The 17,962-nt window shown below is 40.3% G+C and overlaps 1 protein-coding gene across 2 annotated transcripts in view; it reads left to right on the plus strand.

Moving 5' to 3' along the window:
* The window catches only part of Sec24d (SEC24 homolog D, COPII coat complex component), a 101,100-nt gene that overhangs the window by 79,627 nt on the left and 3,511 nt on the right, over positions 1–17,962 (plus strand). For both annotated transcript variants that reach the window (XM_004644252.3, XM_004644253.3), the window contains exons 15-23: positions 1,764–1,880; positions 2,545–2,715; positions 5,413–5,509; positions 5,745–5,890; positions 7,605–7,743; positions 8,433–8,551; positions 12,091–12,270; positions 14,530–14,721; positions 16,827–16,916. In XM_004644252.3, the coding sequence (XP_004644309.1) occupies positions 1,764–1,880; positions 2,545–2,715; positions 5,413–5,509; positions 5,745–5,890; positions 7,605–7,743; positions 8,433–8,551; positions 12,091–12,270; positions 14,530–14,721; positions 16,827–16,916 (1,251 nt within the window). The remainder of the gene's footprint in view (positions 1–1,763; positions 1,881–2,544; positions 2,716–5,412; positions 5,510–5,744; positions 5,891–7,604; positions 7,744–8,432; positions 8,552–12,090; positions 12,271–14,529; positions 14,722–16,826; positions 16,917–17,962) is intronic.

The following is a 17,962-nucleotide window of genomic DNA, read 5'->3' on the forward strand; positions in this document are numbered from 1 at the left end:
CAGACATACATGTATAAATATTGTATAGTTTCCCTAGTATAAGAACTCAAAAGAAGAAATACAAATAGAAAGATATAATACAAGTAAAAGGAAAGCAGGAACTCGAGGACTAACTAATCAAGAGAGGGAAAGAAGAAGATCTAGGAAACATGACAGTGACAAGCCATACAGTTATATGTAGAAGATGGGCAAGGCAATGGTCCTGAGAATCTCCAGAAGATTTTTTAATCTAGCAGTTAATTGGAAAGATTCTCACCCTGACTAACTGTATATACTGATCAGCACAGTCTTTGTAAACTTCGGCCCTGGGTAGAGAAGAGAGAGATGTTCCAGGCTGGAGAAGCTATGCAAAGACATAGCTATATGAGCATGCAGTGTGTCCCAGGAAAGCAAGAAATGTGTATGGCTGAAACGTTCAGTGCAAAAGGTGGCAGGGTGCGGCCAGGTTGGCTGCTGGACTGGAAAGATAATTTCAGACTAGACATCAGAGGGCTTTGGAGTATTAATTGCTGGATTTGTTACTGAAGCATACAGGTGAGTTTTGGCTCCTTAGAACACAAGTGGGAGTATCTACTGCACCAGGTGATGAGAGTTAAATAGGGAGCCACTTACAAGGGCCTGGCTGCGAACTGGGTGCAGCAGCTGCTTCCTAGCCTGCCTGCTTCTCCCCGAATAGGGACTGTGGACTTTATCCCTTAGGGTCTCAGAAGAGAAAAGGGTATACCTGAGCAGAAATACGGAGCTCGTTTTGGAGCTGTGCGCTGTGCCATGTGCACTGTGAGTAGAGACAGCCACGTAGGGGTGGGGCTGATACGTGGAAATGTATTTAATTTCAGTGTTGTTTGCTTGGTAGGTCACTGTTGTGTCCCTTTCCTAGGATTTTAAATATTCTTAATGCTGAAGTGGCTTTCATGGGGGCTGAGTCTTCTCTTTACTGCTTCTCAGAGACAGGAGAGGTGCATTCTTGAGCACACATTTTCCTTTTGTCACTATGCCTGGTGGCTAGATCCTGGTGTCCTCTGTAGCCAGGAGGCCACTATATTCCTGTACTTCTTCCTGAAACAATTCAGTTTCAACCCATGTTCACTAAAGGTTTGAAATAAACATGTCTGTTGCATCATGACTTTGTGAATGCTGTCACCTATTTCTGCATTATGGAATCTGCCTGGTCCTGAGGGACCCAGTGGTGGAAATCACTTAGCACTTTCAGTGTTACAAACAGCTCACTACAGCATGAAAAAAAGGGTGAGGGGTGCTAGGGAGCTAGCTTGGCAGTCTAAGCACCTGCCTGGCAAGCACAAGATCCCTAGTTTGATACCCAGGACAGTGTGCTGTGCCAGCCTCAAAACGGGCATGGTGGCGCATGCCTGAAATCCCAGTGCTGGAAGGCTGAGACAGGAGGATCACTACAAGTCTGAGCTGCATAGTGAGACCCTGTGTCAAAAGAAAAATTAAAAAAAAATTAAAAACTCCAAAACAATGTTTTTCCTCTACCACATCACCTTTTTAAAGCATTGTGTTTTACAAACCCATATTTACTTTCACTTAAAAATTGCATAACCTTAGGCATCTCTTTGACATACGTCAGTTTCCTAACCTATAAAATGGAGAAAATAGCACTTGCCCAAGAATATGAAGGTTTTTTACAAAGATTAAATTAGTGCTTGGCTCATAGAAAAACTTACATATTTTAGTATGTTTCCTATTCCCTTAAGACCTTCCCACCCAGGCATTTTCTGTGATCTGTTTGTTTGTTATTTTAGGCAGCAGAATGTCCTGGGAAGCTGTACATCTTCCATTCTTCCTTGCCAACTGCTGAAGCACCAGGGAAACTAAAAAACAGAGATGACAAAAAACTGATTAATACAGACAAGGAGAAGGTACTTCATAAATAATTACTCTTTGAAGGGTCTGTCCATCCATCACTAAGAGAAAATAAAGTCAGTGTGTGCTTTTTTAGGAAAGAAGGGGAGAAGCTACATCTAATTGTATGCATGACCTTCTATAGGAATGTTTTAGGTTGTAAGCCACCAGAGAAACTTCATATTCCTAAAGAAACTGATACTGGAAGTACTGACATTAATCAGAGCGCCATATTTTAAAATATATAATCTGTATGAGAGGTGCTGAGTGATGAGACCATTAGAGAAAGTAGGAGGGGTGCAGGGAGGAGTGTAGAGGGGGAGCATGGTCCCTCATGCAGTCAGCGGCCTGAGGCATACGGGGAGGCGTGAGGCTTGGGGAGTGCCTCTTCTCAGGCCTTGGACAGTGGGGTGTCGGGGACGGCCCAGGCCACGCATGGCCACGTGGCATCACGCTGAGAGCCTCCTGTGAATCTGTGAGCCAGCGTAGTGGTGTCAGCTCCACTGTGGTCACTGGGACCACTTCGGAGTCAGGGCATGTGACTGTGTCTTTAGCCCAGTTCCCTTTACTGGAAAATATATACATTTTCTATTTTAAAATTCAATGAGAACTCAGATCCCAACTTCACCTTTCAACTGAAAATACTTCGTAACTCTTTCTTTCTTGCACTTTTCCCCTCAGATACTTTTCCAGCCCCAAACGAGCATCTATGACTCCTTGGCCAAGGACTGTGTGGCACATGGCTGCTCCGTGACCGTCTTCCTCTTCCCCAGCCAGTACGTGGATGTGGCATCTTTGGGGCTTGTCCCTCAGCTCACTGGAGGAACTCTTTACAAATACAACAATTTCCAGGTACAGGGCAGCTGTTTGTTTCTCTCAGTTTTGCCCAGTTTTACTTTTGATGCTTACATCATGGGTTAAGAAGGATGGGCCTATTGTGGGCACTGGACAAGTGCAGATTCGAGAGTGCTGGAAAGCCTTATACCATATATGTGTTTAGGGGAGTTCACATTGCCTAAGAGAGGCATATATAAAGTAGGTTTAACATAATGCTTGAAAAGGTAGCTACACATTTGTTTCAAGTTGTTCAGATTTGGGGTGAACAATTCATTACACCACTCTGTTTTACATTTCAATGAGTGGAGAGGTCCAGGAGATGATCAGGATGTCAGTACTTAACAGCTTCAGTCTGTAGGAAGTAGACTACCTAATGTGTTGTCCCTGAACCCGACAGGCACCAACAGAACCTGACAGCCTGGTACAAGGTGGGTGGTCTCATGACTCTACACACAATATCTGAAAATGTACTGTCTGGAGGGGCAGGCAGTGTTCAGGCAGCCCCACTGCTTCCTTTTCCCAAACTTACTAATTGGATGAGTCGTTCCTGCTCACTGAGAGGAGGAGGAGGAGGAGGTCCAGGTGGGCCTCTTGTGTTGCACCCACAATGGAACATGAGTAGGGAGGGCACTCACTCAATAGAAATGACTAATGGTTGGCCATCATCTGTCTTTAATTCTCATGGATAAAATTATATCTGCCTATATTATAAACTAATAAAAAATAAGACCAACGATTTCAAATGAAATACATTCAAAGCAGATTTAAAGTTGGGCTAGGGGTGTAGCTCAGTGGGAGAGAATTTACCTAGCATGCGCAGGCTGGGTTCAGTGTCTACTACTGTCAAAACCAAAAAATGATTGTGCAGGTCAGTGCCTTAAGCCTGTAATCCCAGCATTTTGGAGACTGAAGTCTGAGAATCACAAGTTTGAAGCCAGTTTCATCTACCTGGATGAAAGAAGAAGATCTTTTTACAAAATGATAATAACCAACAAAGTTCCAAATGAACAAGTTTTAAAAGTGGGGGGCAAGGAAAGGTAGTAAGGAGGGTAGAAGCGATTTAAAGTATAACATACACATAGAAGGCAATGTCATAATGGAACTTATTAATTATCAGTTAATTTTTATAAGAAAGCTCTAAGAACTATTTTGGAGACTTCCTGATAAATCCATGTCTTCTTAGGTATGCTAGAAAAGACGCTCTTCGTAATCGCAGAATTTCATGTTTTCCTTGTCCTGCCCAATTCCTGGATACTGAGGTGCAGAGGAGCCTCCCAGGCTGACCAGTGTTAGCTGCTTTCCCAGTCAGGGAAGCAAATTTGCAAGTTTTTGAACTACAAGTTAACCTTGTGTGGTTTCCATTGTGATAAGTGAATTGGAGCTCAACTTCAGTGATTATTATTGATTCTTTAGGGGGTCCTAAAAAGTAGTCCTACTATAATCCAACAGAAGAAAGCTCCCTAAGATGTAAACAAGGAGTGAAATATTTTATAATACAAGAGGATTCAGAGTGTTAATTTTGGCTGTGCTGCTACTCGTCTATTTGCATCTACTGCACACTGTTGTAAGACTGAATCCTACTATAACATTTCTTTGCTTCAAAAATGGAAATTTTAATACTGTCTTGTCAGTGATATTGCAAGGAAGAAATGAAAAAGTGATGGCCAAAAGTTTTATAGGTATTCAGTTGGATGTACACAATTGAAGTTTATTACAAAGACAGTTGTGGTTCCTTGTTTTGTTTCTTCCTTCTTTCCCCTTGTGTTTGGGAGACGGGCAGGAATGTGTGTCTGTCTGCCTCTTTCCTATGGATTCCTTAAAGAGCTTTCCAAGTTAAATATGGCGGAGCATACCTGTATCCTAGTACTCTAGCAGGCTGAAGCAGGAGGATCCAAGTTCAAGCCTAGACTGAGCAAATTAGCAAAACCCAGTCCTAAATATAAAAAGTAGAATAAAAAAAGGCTGGGTTATAGATGGTGGGTTCAGTCTCTAATACCACCAGAAAGAAAAAAAGACTTCTTGACAAGATCTTACAAGCATTTTCGGAAACTCTTCCTCAGCAGTGGGTTCCCTCTCAGGTGAATTCTCTGAGCAAGGCATACTATATTAACGTTGCTCACTTGTGGGTTGTGAGCAGCTTTCAGAAATACAGTGATGGCAGAGTAGCTAACAAGGCTGAGAGACAGGGCTTTTACTACTGTGTGAATTGTCATTTCTGAATGTGGTCAGGTAAAAAGACATGGAGTTTCAGGGTCTTTCCTTAGTTTTGTTAAGTGAGTTATTTGGGTCTTTGTCTTGTCTCGTACACTAAGCCCCTGAGGTGATTATTTATATTCAGTTTTCATATTTGCAAAGTAAAATTAGCAGCTGAGAACTCTTCAAAGATTACAAAAATGTAAGAAAATAAAAGGGATGTTTCATTTGGAAATTTAAGAATCACTGTCCAAAGATCCTGTATTTTACTTAACCAAAGAAATGCACATAATTTTTTGAGATTAAAAAATAATGATTTTTTTTTGGTCAGGTTTAAAAATAAGAATTGTTGGGGCCTGGGAGATGGCTCAGTAGACTAAGCGCTTTCCTGGCAAGCACAAGGGCCTGAGTTCAATCCCTGGTTCCATAAAAAAATAAAATTAAAGAAAGAAAGAAAGAATTGTTAATGTAAGTCCTCTGCTGCCACCTGGTGGGCACTGATCAGACTTTGTTTTTTAGATGCATTTGGATAGCCGACAATTTTTGAACGACCTCAGAAATGACATTGGAAAGAAAATAGGCTTTGATGCTATTATGAGAGTTCGTACCAGCACAGGTAATTATCATGTATACCATTTTCAGGTCTATTTTTGTACTTTTTTTGTCTTTAAATTAAATAACAGGACAAGAAAGAAAGAGCAAAATATGGAGAAGAGGGGCCGGGGAGATGGCTCAGTGGACTAAGCGCTTCCCTGGCAAGTGCAAGGGCCTGAGTTCAATCCCCGGTTCCACAAAAAAAAAAAAAAAAAAAAAAATGGAGAAGAAAAATTCCCCTTTCTCCTTTTCTTTAGGCTTCCGAGCCACTGATTTCTTTGGTGGAGTTTTCATGAACAACACCACTGACGTGGAAATGGCTGCCGTTGACTGCGACAAGGCCGTGACTGTGGAATTCAAGCATGACGACAAGCTGAGTGAAGACAGTGGCGCCCTCATCCAGGTGATCTCATATTGTCGTCTTTTGCTTTTTAGGTTCTCACAGTGATCAGTGAGGAGTCTGAAACAATGCTACCACATGTATGAATCTCTACATTAAAAAAAAAAAAAAAATCAAGTCTTTCTCCAAAAACAGAAGTCACTGACCAGAGCACTTCGGTGTGTAGCTTCCCTGTAGCCAGTGCAGCTGTGCCACCCAAGTGCTGTGACAGTGATGTCACTGCTTGTGAACCTAGCAAGCTTGTGTTGAGTATCATGGACATCAGAAAGCAGGTTTCCCATATTGGTTTATTTATTTCAGTGAACATTTGTTCTTGCCACATGTGCGTTTGTTTGCTAAGGGTACTGTAATGAGTGCTGGACAGTTTCAACAGTGGAACTTCATTTTCTAACAGTTGTGGAGCCAGAAGTCCAAGACTAAGGCTTCTGGAGGTCATGAGGGAAAAACCTGTTCTAGGGTCTCAGCCGATAGATATTTTTCTCTTCGTGTCTTCACATGGTCTTCCACTATTACATGTCTGAGTCCAAAAGTCTTCCTCTCCTAACGAGATCCCAGTGACCTCATTTTAATTATTATTTCTTTAAAGAGCTTGCTTTTAAATACTTGCTTTTAGTTATATCCTGAGGTACTGAGGGGGGAGTTAGAATTTCAGCATGAACTCTGGAGTGTCACAATTCAGCCATAACACCATATGGAGTAGTTTATCATATCATAAACAAGTGGAATAAGATTTTGCTTCATAATGAATAAAATTAACAAGAAGCCATGTTTCAATTAAAATAATAACACATGTGTCTAATGATCATAGTTTTCAGACATCAGCAGCTGTCTTAGTCACTTTGTTATTGCTGGGTTGCCATACCCGACACACAACTTAAAAGAGGAGAGGCTTATTTTGCCTCATCAATTTTAGAAGCCTCCATCCATAGCTGACTCTGAGGCAGAAGGGTCATGATAGAAGAGTCTGGCAGAGAAAGGCTGTTCATGGCACGGTGTCTGGAAAACAGAGAGTGAAGGGGGAGTCTAGGAGGGAGACCTCAGGCCATGCCCTCAGTGACTCCCCTGTCAACCAGACCCCACATCCTAACCACCTGCAGCCTTGGATTCTGCAGTGGGTTGATGCAGTGATGGTACAGTGCCCCATGATCCAGTCATCCTGAACATGAGAGGCTTGGGGGAGGCATCAGATTTAAATTGTAACAGCATCACATTAGGGGGTAGAGAGAGGCTGGCAGTAAGCTGAGGAAAGATTTTAATGTGTATATTCTAGCCACTGGCATTTGAGGTAATAGGTCTCTATATTCTTTAATGTTCATGCGGTTGACATAAGACCTCATAAGTATCTTGATAAGCCTAGTCATATGTTTTTAAGGAAAATGGGCCTTGAGTACATGAAGGTATTATTTCTAGACCTTGATCTTTAATAGTAAAATCTGAGGTAAGTGAAACTGCAAAAATATGAACAGATATTCATATGTGAGTAGCCCAGTAATGAGTACAGTGAAATGCTACATTGAAACCCAACCAGTGAAGTGATCAGCATCCCCTGTTATTGCTCAGTCTTTAGTGATAATAAATGATAGAAAAAGCATATAGAAAAATTAGAGATTCTTTATCTGTACATACTGTTTGGAGAAATGCAAATAAGACTAGGCTACCTTGGTGCATATGGCATTGGTGTTAACCAGAAAAACACATGACCTCACTGTCCTTGCAGTGTGCTGTGCTTTACACGACCATCAGTGGCCAAAGAAGACTTCGGATTCACAATCTTGGCTTGAACTGCAGCTCCCAGTTAGCTGACCTTTATAAGAGCTGTGAGACAGATGCCCTGATCAACTTCTTTGCCAAGTCAGGTAATACTTTGCTAAGCCTGTAACTTAGTTTAAATTCAGTCAAGACCTGTTGGTTAATTGAGTCGGTGTCTGAAAAGTACTCTGGTGCTTTAGAATCTCTGAACTCTAGATCAGTAAGAATAACTCAGTTCAGGGCCAGACTGTACAGTCTGTCCTAGTGGAGAGTTGGAGTTGAAATTCAGGAAGGCACTGTTAAGCCTTTATTATGGTACAGGAGTGTGCCCTTTGGCCCGTGTGGAAAATGCCAGGAAACTGTCCGTGACCTTGGATTGACTTCAATGACCTGTACCTCGGTAGAAGTGAAATAGGGTGAGCCCCATGGCAGAAATCTTTTTTGCTTTCTATCTGAGATCTTACACAAAAATATGGATGAAATATTAGTTCAGCCCATAGGAATCCAGGACATCAGAAAACAACAAATTGATTTTTCTTTTCTCTGTGCTTACAATACTTTTTCTAATACCATTAAGATAAATCTTGGCCAGTATGGCCTTTTACTGTAAGTGGGCCATTTTATCCACTGTTATATTTTGTTAATAGTGGACCACTAGCAAATTACTTTAACACTTTTAATTATTACTGTTCTGTTTGGGTATCTTGAATGTAGTAGTAATTTGTTCTTTTTTTCTTACTTGAGATCAGTTTTTAAATTTTTGATGTTCATTTTTCTAATGGTTTTGTGCACACAGCCTTTAAAGCAGTTTTACACCAGCCTTTGAAGGTCATCCGGGAAATTCTGGTTAATCAGACTGCCCACATGTTGGCATGCTACCGCAAGAACTGCGCGAGTCCATCTGCCGCAAGCCAGGTGAGCTATGTGCAGTAGTTGGTGTTGAAAAAGCGTGTTCCTTCGGCACAGAGCTAGTGAGGCCGAGGGTACTCCGCTGCTGTCCAGCTAACTGTACAGCCAAGAAGACGAGAACATAGCTTTGAAGAAGCTGTGATGTTTTATAGCTGGTGTTAAAAAAAACTGGCTTTTACAAAGTGCCTGAGCCAGAAACATGTATACATATTCAGTTGCCAGTCATTAAATTCTGTTTAAACAAAAGTGTGTTATAAGGGAGAAGTGTTGAGACAGAATTCTCTTTTGTAAATAATTATAGATATTTTGTTGTGAAATGTATATGTTTAGACACATTTTAGGCATAGTAACAGTGTTACATGAGCTAATGGCAACAATAACATTATATTTTATGAACATTAATATAAATACTGGAAGGCTTCATATTTTAAAGCTATGAATAAGTATGAAGAGGTTTGAAAGAATTGCTTCTGGCCATCACCTAGTGATTTGAAATTTTAGAAAATTCTTTAAATGAGTCTCATTTAGGCTTCTGTTAAACAGAGTAAAACCCGAAGCTTACATTTATGTTTACATTTCTTTTCCTTTCATGTCCTTTTTTACATAAAAAATAGTATTTTCATAATTATGTATAGAAAAGCTGAGTATTGGACTTTGATTGAAAGAGAACATGGTGAACAGTCAATGAAAAACTTTTCCAGTCCATTCATTGTCAGAACAATTACTGAGAAGACATCTGGAATGCCCCTACAAGGAAGCCTTCAGCAGGAAATACAAGTCAGATAAATTTGGGGATCAAATTCACAAGCTTGGAAAAAAAAAAAAACTAAAACAAAGACATTTCTTTAATTGGGCTTCTTATAAATGTTCCTTTCTGTGCTATTCAAAGTGATTTGTCTTCCATTCTTTCTCTTCTGTATGAGCACTGTATTCAGTTGTCAATGTCAGTACTGTCATACAGTGGACCTCTTTAAACTACACAGCCCACCAGCCGCACCCAGAGACCAGGCTGAATAGCAGCCAATCATAACACTTGGCATCCCCATTTTATAATTTGCCTTCAAGCTCTGGGAGATGTTATCCTGTCTCTGGAGTGTCTCACCCTTTAGAAGAAGTAGTTAAATTAGTATCTTCTCTGGAAGTTTATTTGCTTATGTTAAAATGATTGGACTCAAAACCCGTAAGTGAAGAGCAACTCTGTTGCTTATTTAGTGGAGGGGAAAGCAGTAAAATCTATCCGTTAATTCTGGTTCAGAGTTAAAAGTTCAGATACTTGTCTCTACAAGTATGCTGTTTGTGCATGTTTTAATTCTTCTCAAGGAAAAACATGATGGAAGTTTTTCTGGATGGCTAGATCAAGATTATTTCTCTTCTTTTACTAAAGTTTTTTTCTCCATTAGCACATTTCAAGTGCGTCCTTCAACCAAAGATATTTTTTTAATGATGTAATTTATTTATTTTTTAATTTTATTTATTTTTTTTTTTTTTTTTTTTTTCCTGTGGAACCAGGGATTGAACTCAGGCCTTTGTGTTTGCCAGGGAAGTGCTTATTCCACTGAGCCATCTCCCTGGTCCCATAAATGATATAATTTAGATACCATTGTGGAATCTAGAAAATTCAGAGCTTATAAAGCAGGTAGAAATAATAATACATTAAAATATCAAGAACTGAAAACACAGAATACTTGGAACCAATTTCACTTTAGAAAATGTAACTACAAACTCAGTACCTTCCTAGAGCTTACTTATGGAATATAATCTCTGTGGGGAAATCCTAAAAGACTACCACTATTTTACCTTAAAGTCCAGTTTCCTTGACTCAAGCTAGGCCATTCAGGAGCTGTATGCTTTGATCCTGTGATACTAGGGCTCAGCAGAGCTGCTCCCACTGGTGTGCCTGGGTCGGTACTTGGGGGAGCAAGAGAGGGCATGTAGGGTAAGCAATTCAGTGACGTACCACTCTGAGGAGCTTGTGGTAGATCTAGGTTATGACCTGCTTTGAAACAGCAGTAAAACACAATTAGGCTTCTACAGAGAGGGTTAGTTATTTACATTAAATCTAATAGCTCGAAGTTGTGAGCTTATTTGGGATTATAGTGACCTCAAGAGGCAAGTTAAAAGACTATAGCTTCAAGGTGAGAGTTTTGTTGTTGCTCTTCATTATTACTGCCATTTCAAAACAAAGACTTTCCCCAATTCAAGACATGAATTTCTGCATCTTCCTCATAGCTTTCCTGTCCAAGAATAAGTTAATCATGGAGGATCCAGGGCATCATTACATGTCTTTAATTTGATCCCCACTTTGGATTGTAGTTGTCATTGGATGAGAAATTGATCCAGTACTAAATATAGGCAAATGAAAATGTTTCATGTTAGAGAAAAATTACAATTAGAAGGAACTTTTCTTTTATGAGGAAATATATTTAACTATTCTTTAAAAAATTAAAAATTGAAGGGCTGGTGAGATGGCTCAGTGGTCTAAAGCACCTACTTAGAACAAGCTTAGCAAAGCACAGGGACCACAGTACAATCCCCCAGCACCACATGCCAGCCAGCCCCGCCCCCTGGTGGGCTGAGCTGGCCACACACACACACACACACACACACAAATAAAAAAAATTTAAAAAAATTTGAGAAATAAATTGCAAAGTAGAATATTTCTGACATTTGCTTACAAACATCAGTTAGCAAGCTGTGTCTTATCCAAACTTTATACTTATGTCATGATAAAAGACCTGTGATGTTAAGATAATAATAAATCCAACAGAGCCCTGAAGTAAATTTTCTTCTTAGTATAGTGTCTAAGTGTTCATCTTTTTTCATCACTGAAATGTATAGATAAAAAGAAATCATACATTTATACAGCAGATACCTCAGAAATCTGTTTGCAAATTATCATTATATTTTGTGTGTATTTATGAGGGTATTTTCTTTTCTGTGCTGTTCAAAGTTGCTCTTAAAAGGAAGGAGGTGATGCTCCAATCTGATTATTAGCAATTCTTCTGACATAGACTTGATCAAAGATTCGATAATACAGGCTTTTGTCTAGAATGTTCTAAGCTTTCAAGTTGCCTTTCAGAATCACTCATTGTGTTGTACTGTAGTGTGTCATGTGGGCTGTGCATTTAGGCTGTTGAATGAGGACGTGTGAGCCAAAGTAGGGATGGAGAGCAGCGTACACACCCTCACAACTTCAAAAGCAAATGATATTTATAGATAAAGCTTAGAGGATCAGGCCGTGGAGATAGCTCAGAGGTCTAAGTGCCTGCCTAAGCAAGCACAAGGATCCAGGTTCACTTCCCAGTACATTCTGCTCCAATCCCGTCCTGGGCACACTGAGCCTGCCACCAAGACTGGGCATGGTGGCGCACGCCTGTAATCCTAGTACTAGGGAGGCTGAAAACAGGAGGATCACTGTAAGTCTGAGCTGCATAGCAAGATCCTGTACCAAATACATTAAAATAAAAACAAATGAACAAAAAAACCCTTAAGGGATCTTTCTCAATAAAGCTTAAGCATATAAAACAAATACCTTTCTTTTTCAGCTTATTCTTCCAGATTCCATGAAAATATTGCCTGTGTACATGAACTGTTTATTAAAAAACTGTGTGCTGCTCAGTAGACCAGAGATCTCCACAGATGAGCGGACGTACCAGAGGCAGCTGGTCATGACGATGAGTGTGGCCGACTCGCAGCTCTTCTTCTATCCACAGCTCCTGCCAATAGTGAGCGTTTCTGAGGGCTGGGAGGTGGCTGGGCCCTGTTCTGTCCTTTCCTGCATGTCATGGCTAACCTATTTTTATGAATGTTGTTAATGCGTGTTAGATATACATAATGATCACATTTGCCACAGGGTATTTGTACCTGTACATGATATACCTTGAGTTTTCCCATTCCTCTACCCTCCCTTCAGTCCTTCTTCCCCTTGTTATTTACAAAAGCTTTGTTTGTTTACTTTTTTCCCTTCTTTTCTCATTTTTTCTTTCCCTTCCTTCCTTTCCCTCTCCCCCTTCCTAGTTCCTCTTCCTATTTGAACATTTCTTTACCTAATTCACGTCTTATTATAAATTTGGTCCTTATTTACATATTGGTTTCTCACACTGGAGAAACAATGTGGTATTTATATGTGTGCCCAATTTATTTTACTTAAGAGTATGGTCTTGAGTTCCATCCATTTACCTAGAAATGTCTCAAGCTTATGCTGCTTTTTGGCTGAGTAGTACACCATTGTATAAAAGAACCACATTTCTGTCCATTCATCAGTTGATGGGCATTTGAGCTTAAACTCTTTGTTCTTAAAAAATTAATAGTGGTAAATGCCTTCAAAATATGTAGCGTGGGATTTAGAGCCCAGCTCCCTGAACAAGTTGTATGTGCTCTAACCTGCAGTCAGAGTGGTGGGGAGAGCAAATCATGAGCTCCTGCTCTGATGAACTGTGGGGAGGATCGCTTCCCTTTCCTCATTCCCAAATTGGTACTCTTTAATTATGTAGATGCACTGAGAAGTGTGCACACCAGCTGGAGCAACCAAGCTTCATTTGTTGATGAACTAACTCTATAGCATTGAAAACAGCGTATGTGTGTATGGGCTCTCACTTGCACACACGTGTTTGCCTGTTTATACAGGAAAATAATGCCTTCCAGTCACCACATTTAACCACTTTGGCTATAGTTAGCCTTACTTTAAGTGTAGTCAGGGTTTCTATTTAAGGATAGCTACCCTGTACAAGAAAATTGGCCACCCTTTTCCTCACAGAGGGGCAATGTGCCCTACTTTGTTGAAGTCGATTCTTGATGCCTTGAGGGCCCCTGTGCTCTGTGGCCAGGCTCTTCCTCCCTGGGACTTGACAGGTTACAGCTGAGGGCAGGAGTGAGCAAGGCCATGTGGATGGATGCAAAGTCCTCCTCAGGTTCTTAGGAAGTGTGGGACACGTATTGGTAGTCTTAATTTAGGATGGAAATCAAAAAGTTATTTTCAATCAACATGAAGGTTAGAAGTACATTATTACAAGTGATTGATTTCAGGTAAAATTAGATCGCCAACAGTTTGTAGGCCAGTGAAATCAGAACTCTAAAGGATAGGAACAGGGGCTGGGGAGATGGCTCAGTGGAATAAGCGCTTTCCTGGCAAGCGCAAGGGCCTGAGTTCAATCCCCGGTTCTGCCAAAAAATAAAATGAAATAAAGGATAAGAACATCACTACCCCACTGAAATTCTTTGGGAAGGCCACCAGTGATCACCTCCTGTGAAATCCCAATAGGCGGCTGTCAGGCCTCCCTTCTGTATTATTTCTGTATGTGTGCTTCAAGGTCTGTCCTCTTTGCTTACCTGTCACAGTGTTGATCCTGTGCACTACTCTTGAAATGCCTTCCCCTGGCTGCTAGCTTCTTTCCACCTTCACTGTCTTTCATGTGGAATGCTTTTCCCCACAGATCCACACAGCTCATTTTCTCTCCTCCTCAGGTCTTCCCTTGAAGGTTACCTTTCCACCCAGCCTTCCTGGACTATGCCAGTTAAAAATCCCACACCAGTCCCCCACTCACACCACTCCCCCACCACAGATACATTCCCTCTCATTTTTTTTTTCTACCCATCATGGCTCTTCTTAATGGGGGTGGGGCCATTAGCTACTTAGTTCAGGCTGGTCTTGAACTCATTATGTAGCCCAAGCTGGCCTTGAACTCACGATGACCTCCTGACACAGTTTCCCAAGTGTTTCTTCATAGCTCCTAGTACCATCTACAATTCTATGTATTTTACTCTGTTCTACTCCTTCTTCCCTCCCCAAAACCACCAGTTGCACAAGGCTCGGAGATTTGTATCTAATAAATATAACGATGCGTGGCACACAGTAAGCATTCATTAAATATGCACTTGAAGGGAGAGGGAAGAGAAATGAGAGGAAGGGGACAAAGACAAAAGGAATGGGAAAGGAAGAAAGGAGGGAGAGAAGCAGTTTCTGACTCCCCCCTTTGCCTGCACAGCACACACTAGACGTGAAGAGCACCACACTGCCTGCTGCTGTCCGCTGCTCTGAGTCTCGCCTTTCCGAAGAAGGCATATTCCTCCTCGCTAATGGTCTGCACATGTTCCTGTGGCTGGGAGTGAGTAGCCCCCCAGAACTGATCCAAGGCATATTTAATGTGCCATCCTTTCAACATATCAACACAGATATAGTAAGTGTGTTTTCACTGAATTATGGTAATTGAATACATTTCATGGCAATCTTATATTACAAAGAAGAAAAAATATATATAAGAACAAGAGAAAATCATATTTATATGCTATAAAATTCTTTTCATACAGTATTGACCAAAACACCTGACTTGAATAAAAATTGCTGACAATTATTTATGTGTCAGTCACTGTGCTCTAAATACTAATACACCATTTTAATTCATTCTCAAATCATGACATGGACATTGCCTCAGTGTTTTACAGATGAACTAATTAAGGCTCAGGGGCAGGTTCCTTCAGGTAGCAGGTGGTAGAGGTGGGAACTGGATTTAGATTTTTAACCCCAGGACTTATCCTTGGTGCAGAGCTGTATACCCAAAAGAATGGAGAAATCTTTCTTAGGTCTTTGACTCCAGACTAAATCAGATTGAAAAATTACAAAATAATCTTACAAAAGCAGGCTATATACCTTTCTCTTGCGATCACAATAGATGAAAGTGTGAGTTTGATGTGGAAATGAATACAAATGTCTAATTTTAAAGTACACTAGGAAAACTTGGCAATTATAATTCTGTTGAAGGTCAACTTCTGTTGACCACTTGTAGGTCATTATTGTATGGGCACCAGTACCGTGATGGTAATGGTCTTCCTCTGCTTGAAGGCCGATTCCTTGGGAATCTACAGTAAGGTTTCCCTAAGGCCTTACTTAAGTTATGGCGGGGTAGCTTCAGTCTAGATGCTGTAGCTAATTCCTGGTATGAATGTGTAACATAAGGTTCTACAGCATCTTGTGAAGGAAGAGGAAAACATTTTAAGCCTATGAGTGGTCAGTTTAGAAAGCTGTGTATCAATTATGAATGTCAAAAGTCCACTTTTAAAGTAAATAAGGGTGTCTATGTCGCATTAAGAGACTATTTTTAAAATTAAGCAGCTTTGAAACAGTAAGATGTATGCACCTGGTCAAAGTTAAGGCATGATTATAAATTAATGTTTAAAAGATTACAAATAAAATTCAGTAAGGAAACTGAATGAGAGAATGTTTATATAAAATTTAAGGAAGTGTCCTTTTGTATCATAATATAATATACATAGTACATGTTGAATATATATTTGCAGAACTGAACATAGATGCAAAATAGCAGTCTGTTTACCACCAAGCAGTAGACTGGAAGGTTTGTGCTTGTATCAACACAAACTCTTATTTATGTTCCTCAAAAAAATGAAAGAAATGGGCCTGAGCTCAATTCCCAGTTCAGAAAGAAAGAAAGAAAGAAAAAAGAAAGAGGAAAGGAAAATTAAAAACTCAATTTATTATTTGTTGGATTAAAGAACTTGCCTCAATATCAAAGAGGACAAAATGTGACTACCCTGCTTTTCTTACCAATACCTGTGAAATGCATTAGGATTGTCTTTTCCTAAGACTTGAGTTAGTACAGTAAGACATTCTAACTTGGCTGCCCAGCATGGACTCATAGATGATGTGCTGAATCTTAGCATCTTCTTTTTGAGCAGTACGCATTAGTGTTTTATTCATACTAATTAAGGAAAGGTAAGTTCAGATCCTGCACATCTCCTGCAAGCCATATGCAGCTGGACCGCTTTGTAAACTACTAGCCAGATTTCAAGGAAATCGAAGAGAGCACATTCCCCTTTACAAATGAGCATTTGGTAGTTTGTTTAATGTTGGCACAGTGGTACTTGGATAGCATTTTCCAAACATGGTAATGTAACAGATGGAGGAAAGTATATTCCTTGCTCTCACAACTCAGCCTGAGAATACAAATCTTAAAGATGGAGTAATCATGGAAAATGGTCCAAAGATCCGCTTTGTATAAAACTTTCCAGTTGTGTCATTTCAGTGATGTACATGTGTCAAATTTCAGACAAACATTTTTATTTGCAGAACACAGATTATTGGTGAGAATGGATGTCAAAAAATGAGTAATTTTTAGATATTTTTTCTACATTTTGAGTTTTTAGGTAAATGAGCTAAGCCAGTATTCTAGATGGTAATAAATGAATGTTCTTAACATTCTAATGTCCGATTGCTACTTCAGTCTAAATATTTTAAACTGAACTGAATCTCCCATTTTCTTAAATTTAGGCATTGCTGCCTGAGGTGGGAAATCCACACTCTCACCAACTCAGAATGATAATGAGTATTATCCAACAAAAGAGGCCATATACAATGAAGGTAAAAATGCAGTTTTGTTGTTCCCTTTCTTCATGCCTTTATTCACTAAAGACCTTAAAATATATAGTCTACATTTTCATGTGATCTACATATGTGTTCGATACAAGGTGTGATTAAAATATATGGTTAATGTTTAAATTTATAAAGAATATAGGAAAATATATGTTGCTGTTAATCCTTCTCAAAATACTCTCCTTTGCTGCACATTTATCCCATTGTTTTTCCAGTTTGTTTGGGGTTTTTTGGTACCAGGGATCAGAACTTGGGACTTTGCACTTGCCAGGCAGGTGCTTATGTCACTGAGCTATCTCCCCTGCTGTTTTGCCAGTTGTTGAAGCAGTTCTGTAAGTCCTCTTTTGTGACTGGTTTCACTGAGGTGTGATCAGAAACACAGTGCTGCTGCTCAATTCAGTCCAGTGGAAGGGCAGGCTGGTAGGAACAGCCCTGCGTGTCCTCACCACCTCATCCAGCAGATCTGTACTGGCGGGTGTGGTGCCAGTGGCTCCAGGCCCTGTCACAACTCTGCGCTCCAAGTGCTGACCTCCTTTTCTGGATCACTCCCTTCCCAAAAGCTCTTTTCCATAGTTTCCCAGCTTCACTGAAGCTTCTGCTACCCTAAAACTCTGTATTCCTTTCTTTTCATTCCGCATATAAATATTTATTGAACACCTGCAACATACCAGGCATTTTACCACCAGGCTTCTTGAAAGAGGTGTCTCTGCTGACTTCTGTATCTCTTTCCCCTCTCTTCAGTATAAACTGCCAGAGTGCTAAAGACAGCAGTCCTAATATATTAGCAGCACTTACAAGGTTGACTACCTCTTCTAAAATTACCTCTTCTGCCAGCTTTGAAACATTCTATGTCTTGGTTCTTCCTTGTCACTGACCTTTTTTGGCTCTTCTCTGTTCACCTTCCCCTTAAGTGCTGGTGATTTCCTAGGGCTGTGTCCATGGCTTCTTTTCTCACTCAGTATATTCTTCCTGGGCCCCTGATTACTCTCATCATTTAAGCTTTTCCCTGCATCAGGCAGTGAGAGATGAGGTTG

This window comes from Octodon degus, unplaced genomic scaffold (genome assembly GCF_000260255.1).
Source record: "Octodon degus isolate 3935 unplaced genomic scaffold, OctDeg1.0 scaffold00196, whole genome shotgun sequence".
Classification (NCBI taxonomy): Eukaryota; Metazoa; Chordata; class Mammalia; order Rodentia; family Octodontidae; genus Octodon; species Octodon degus.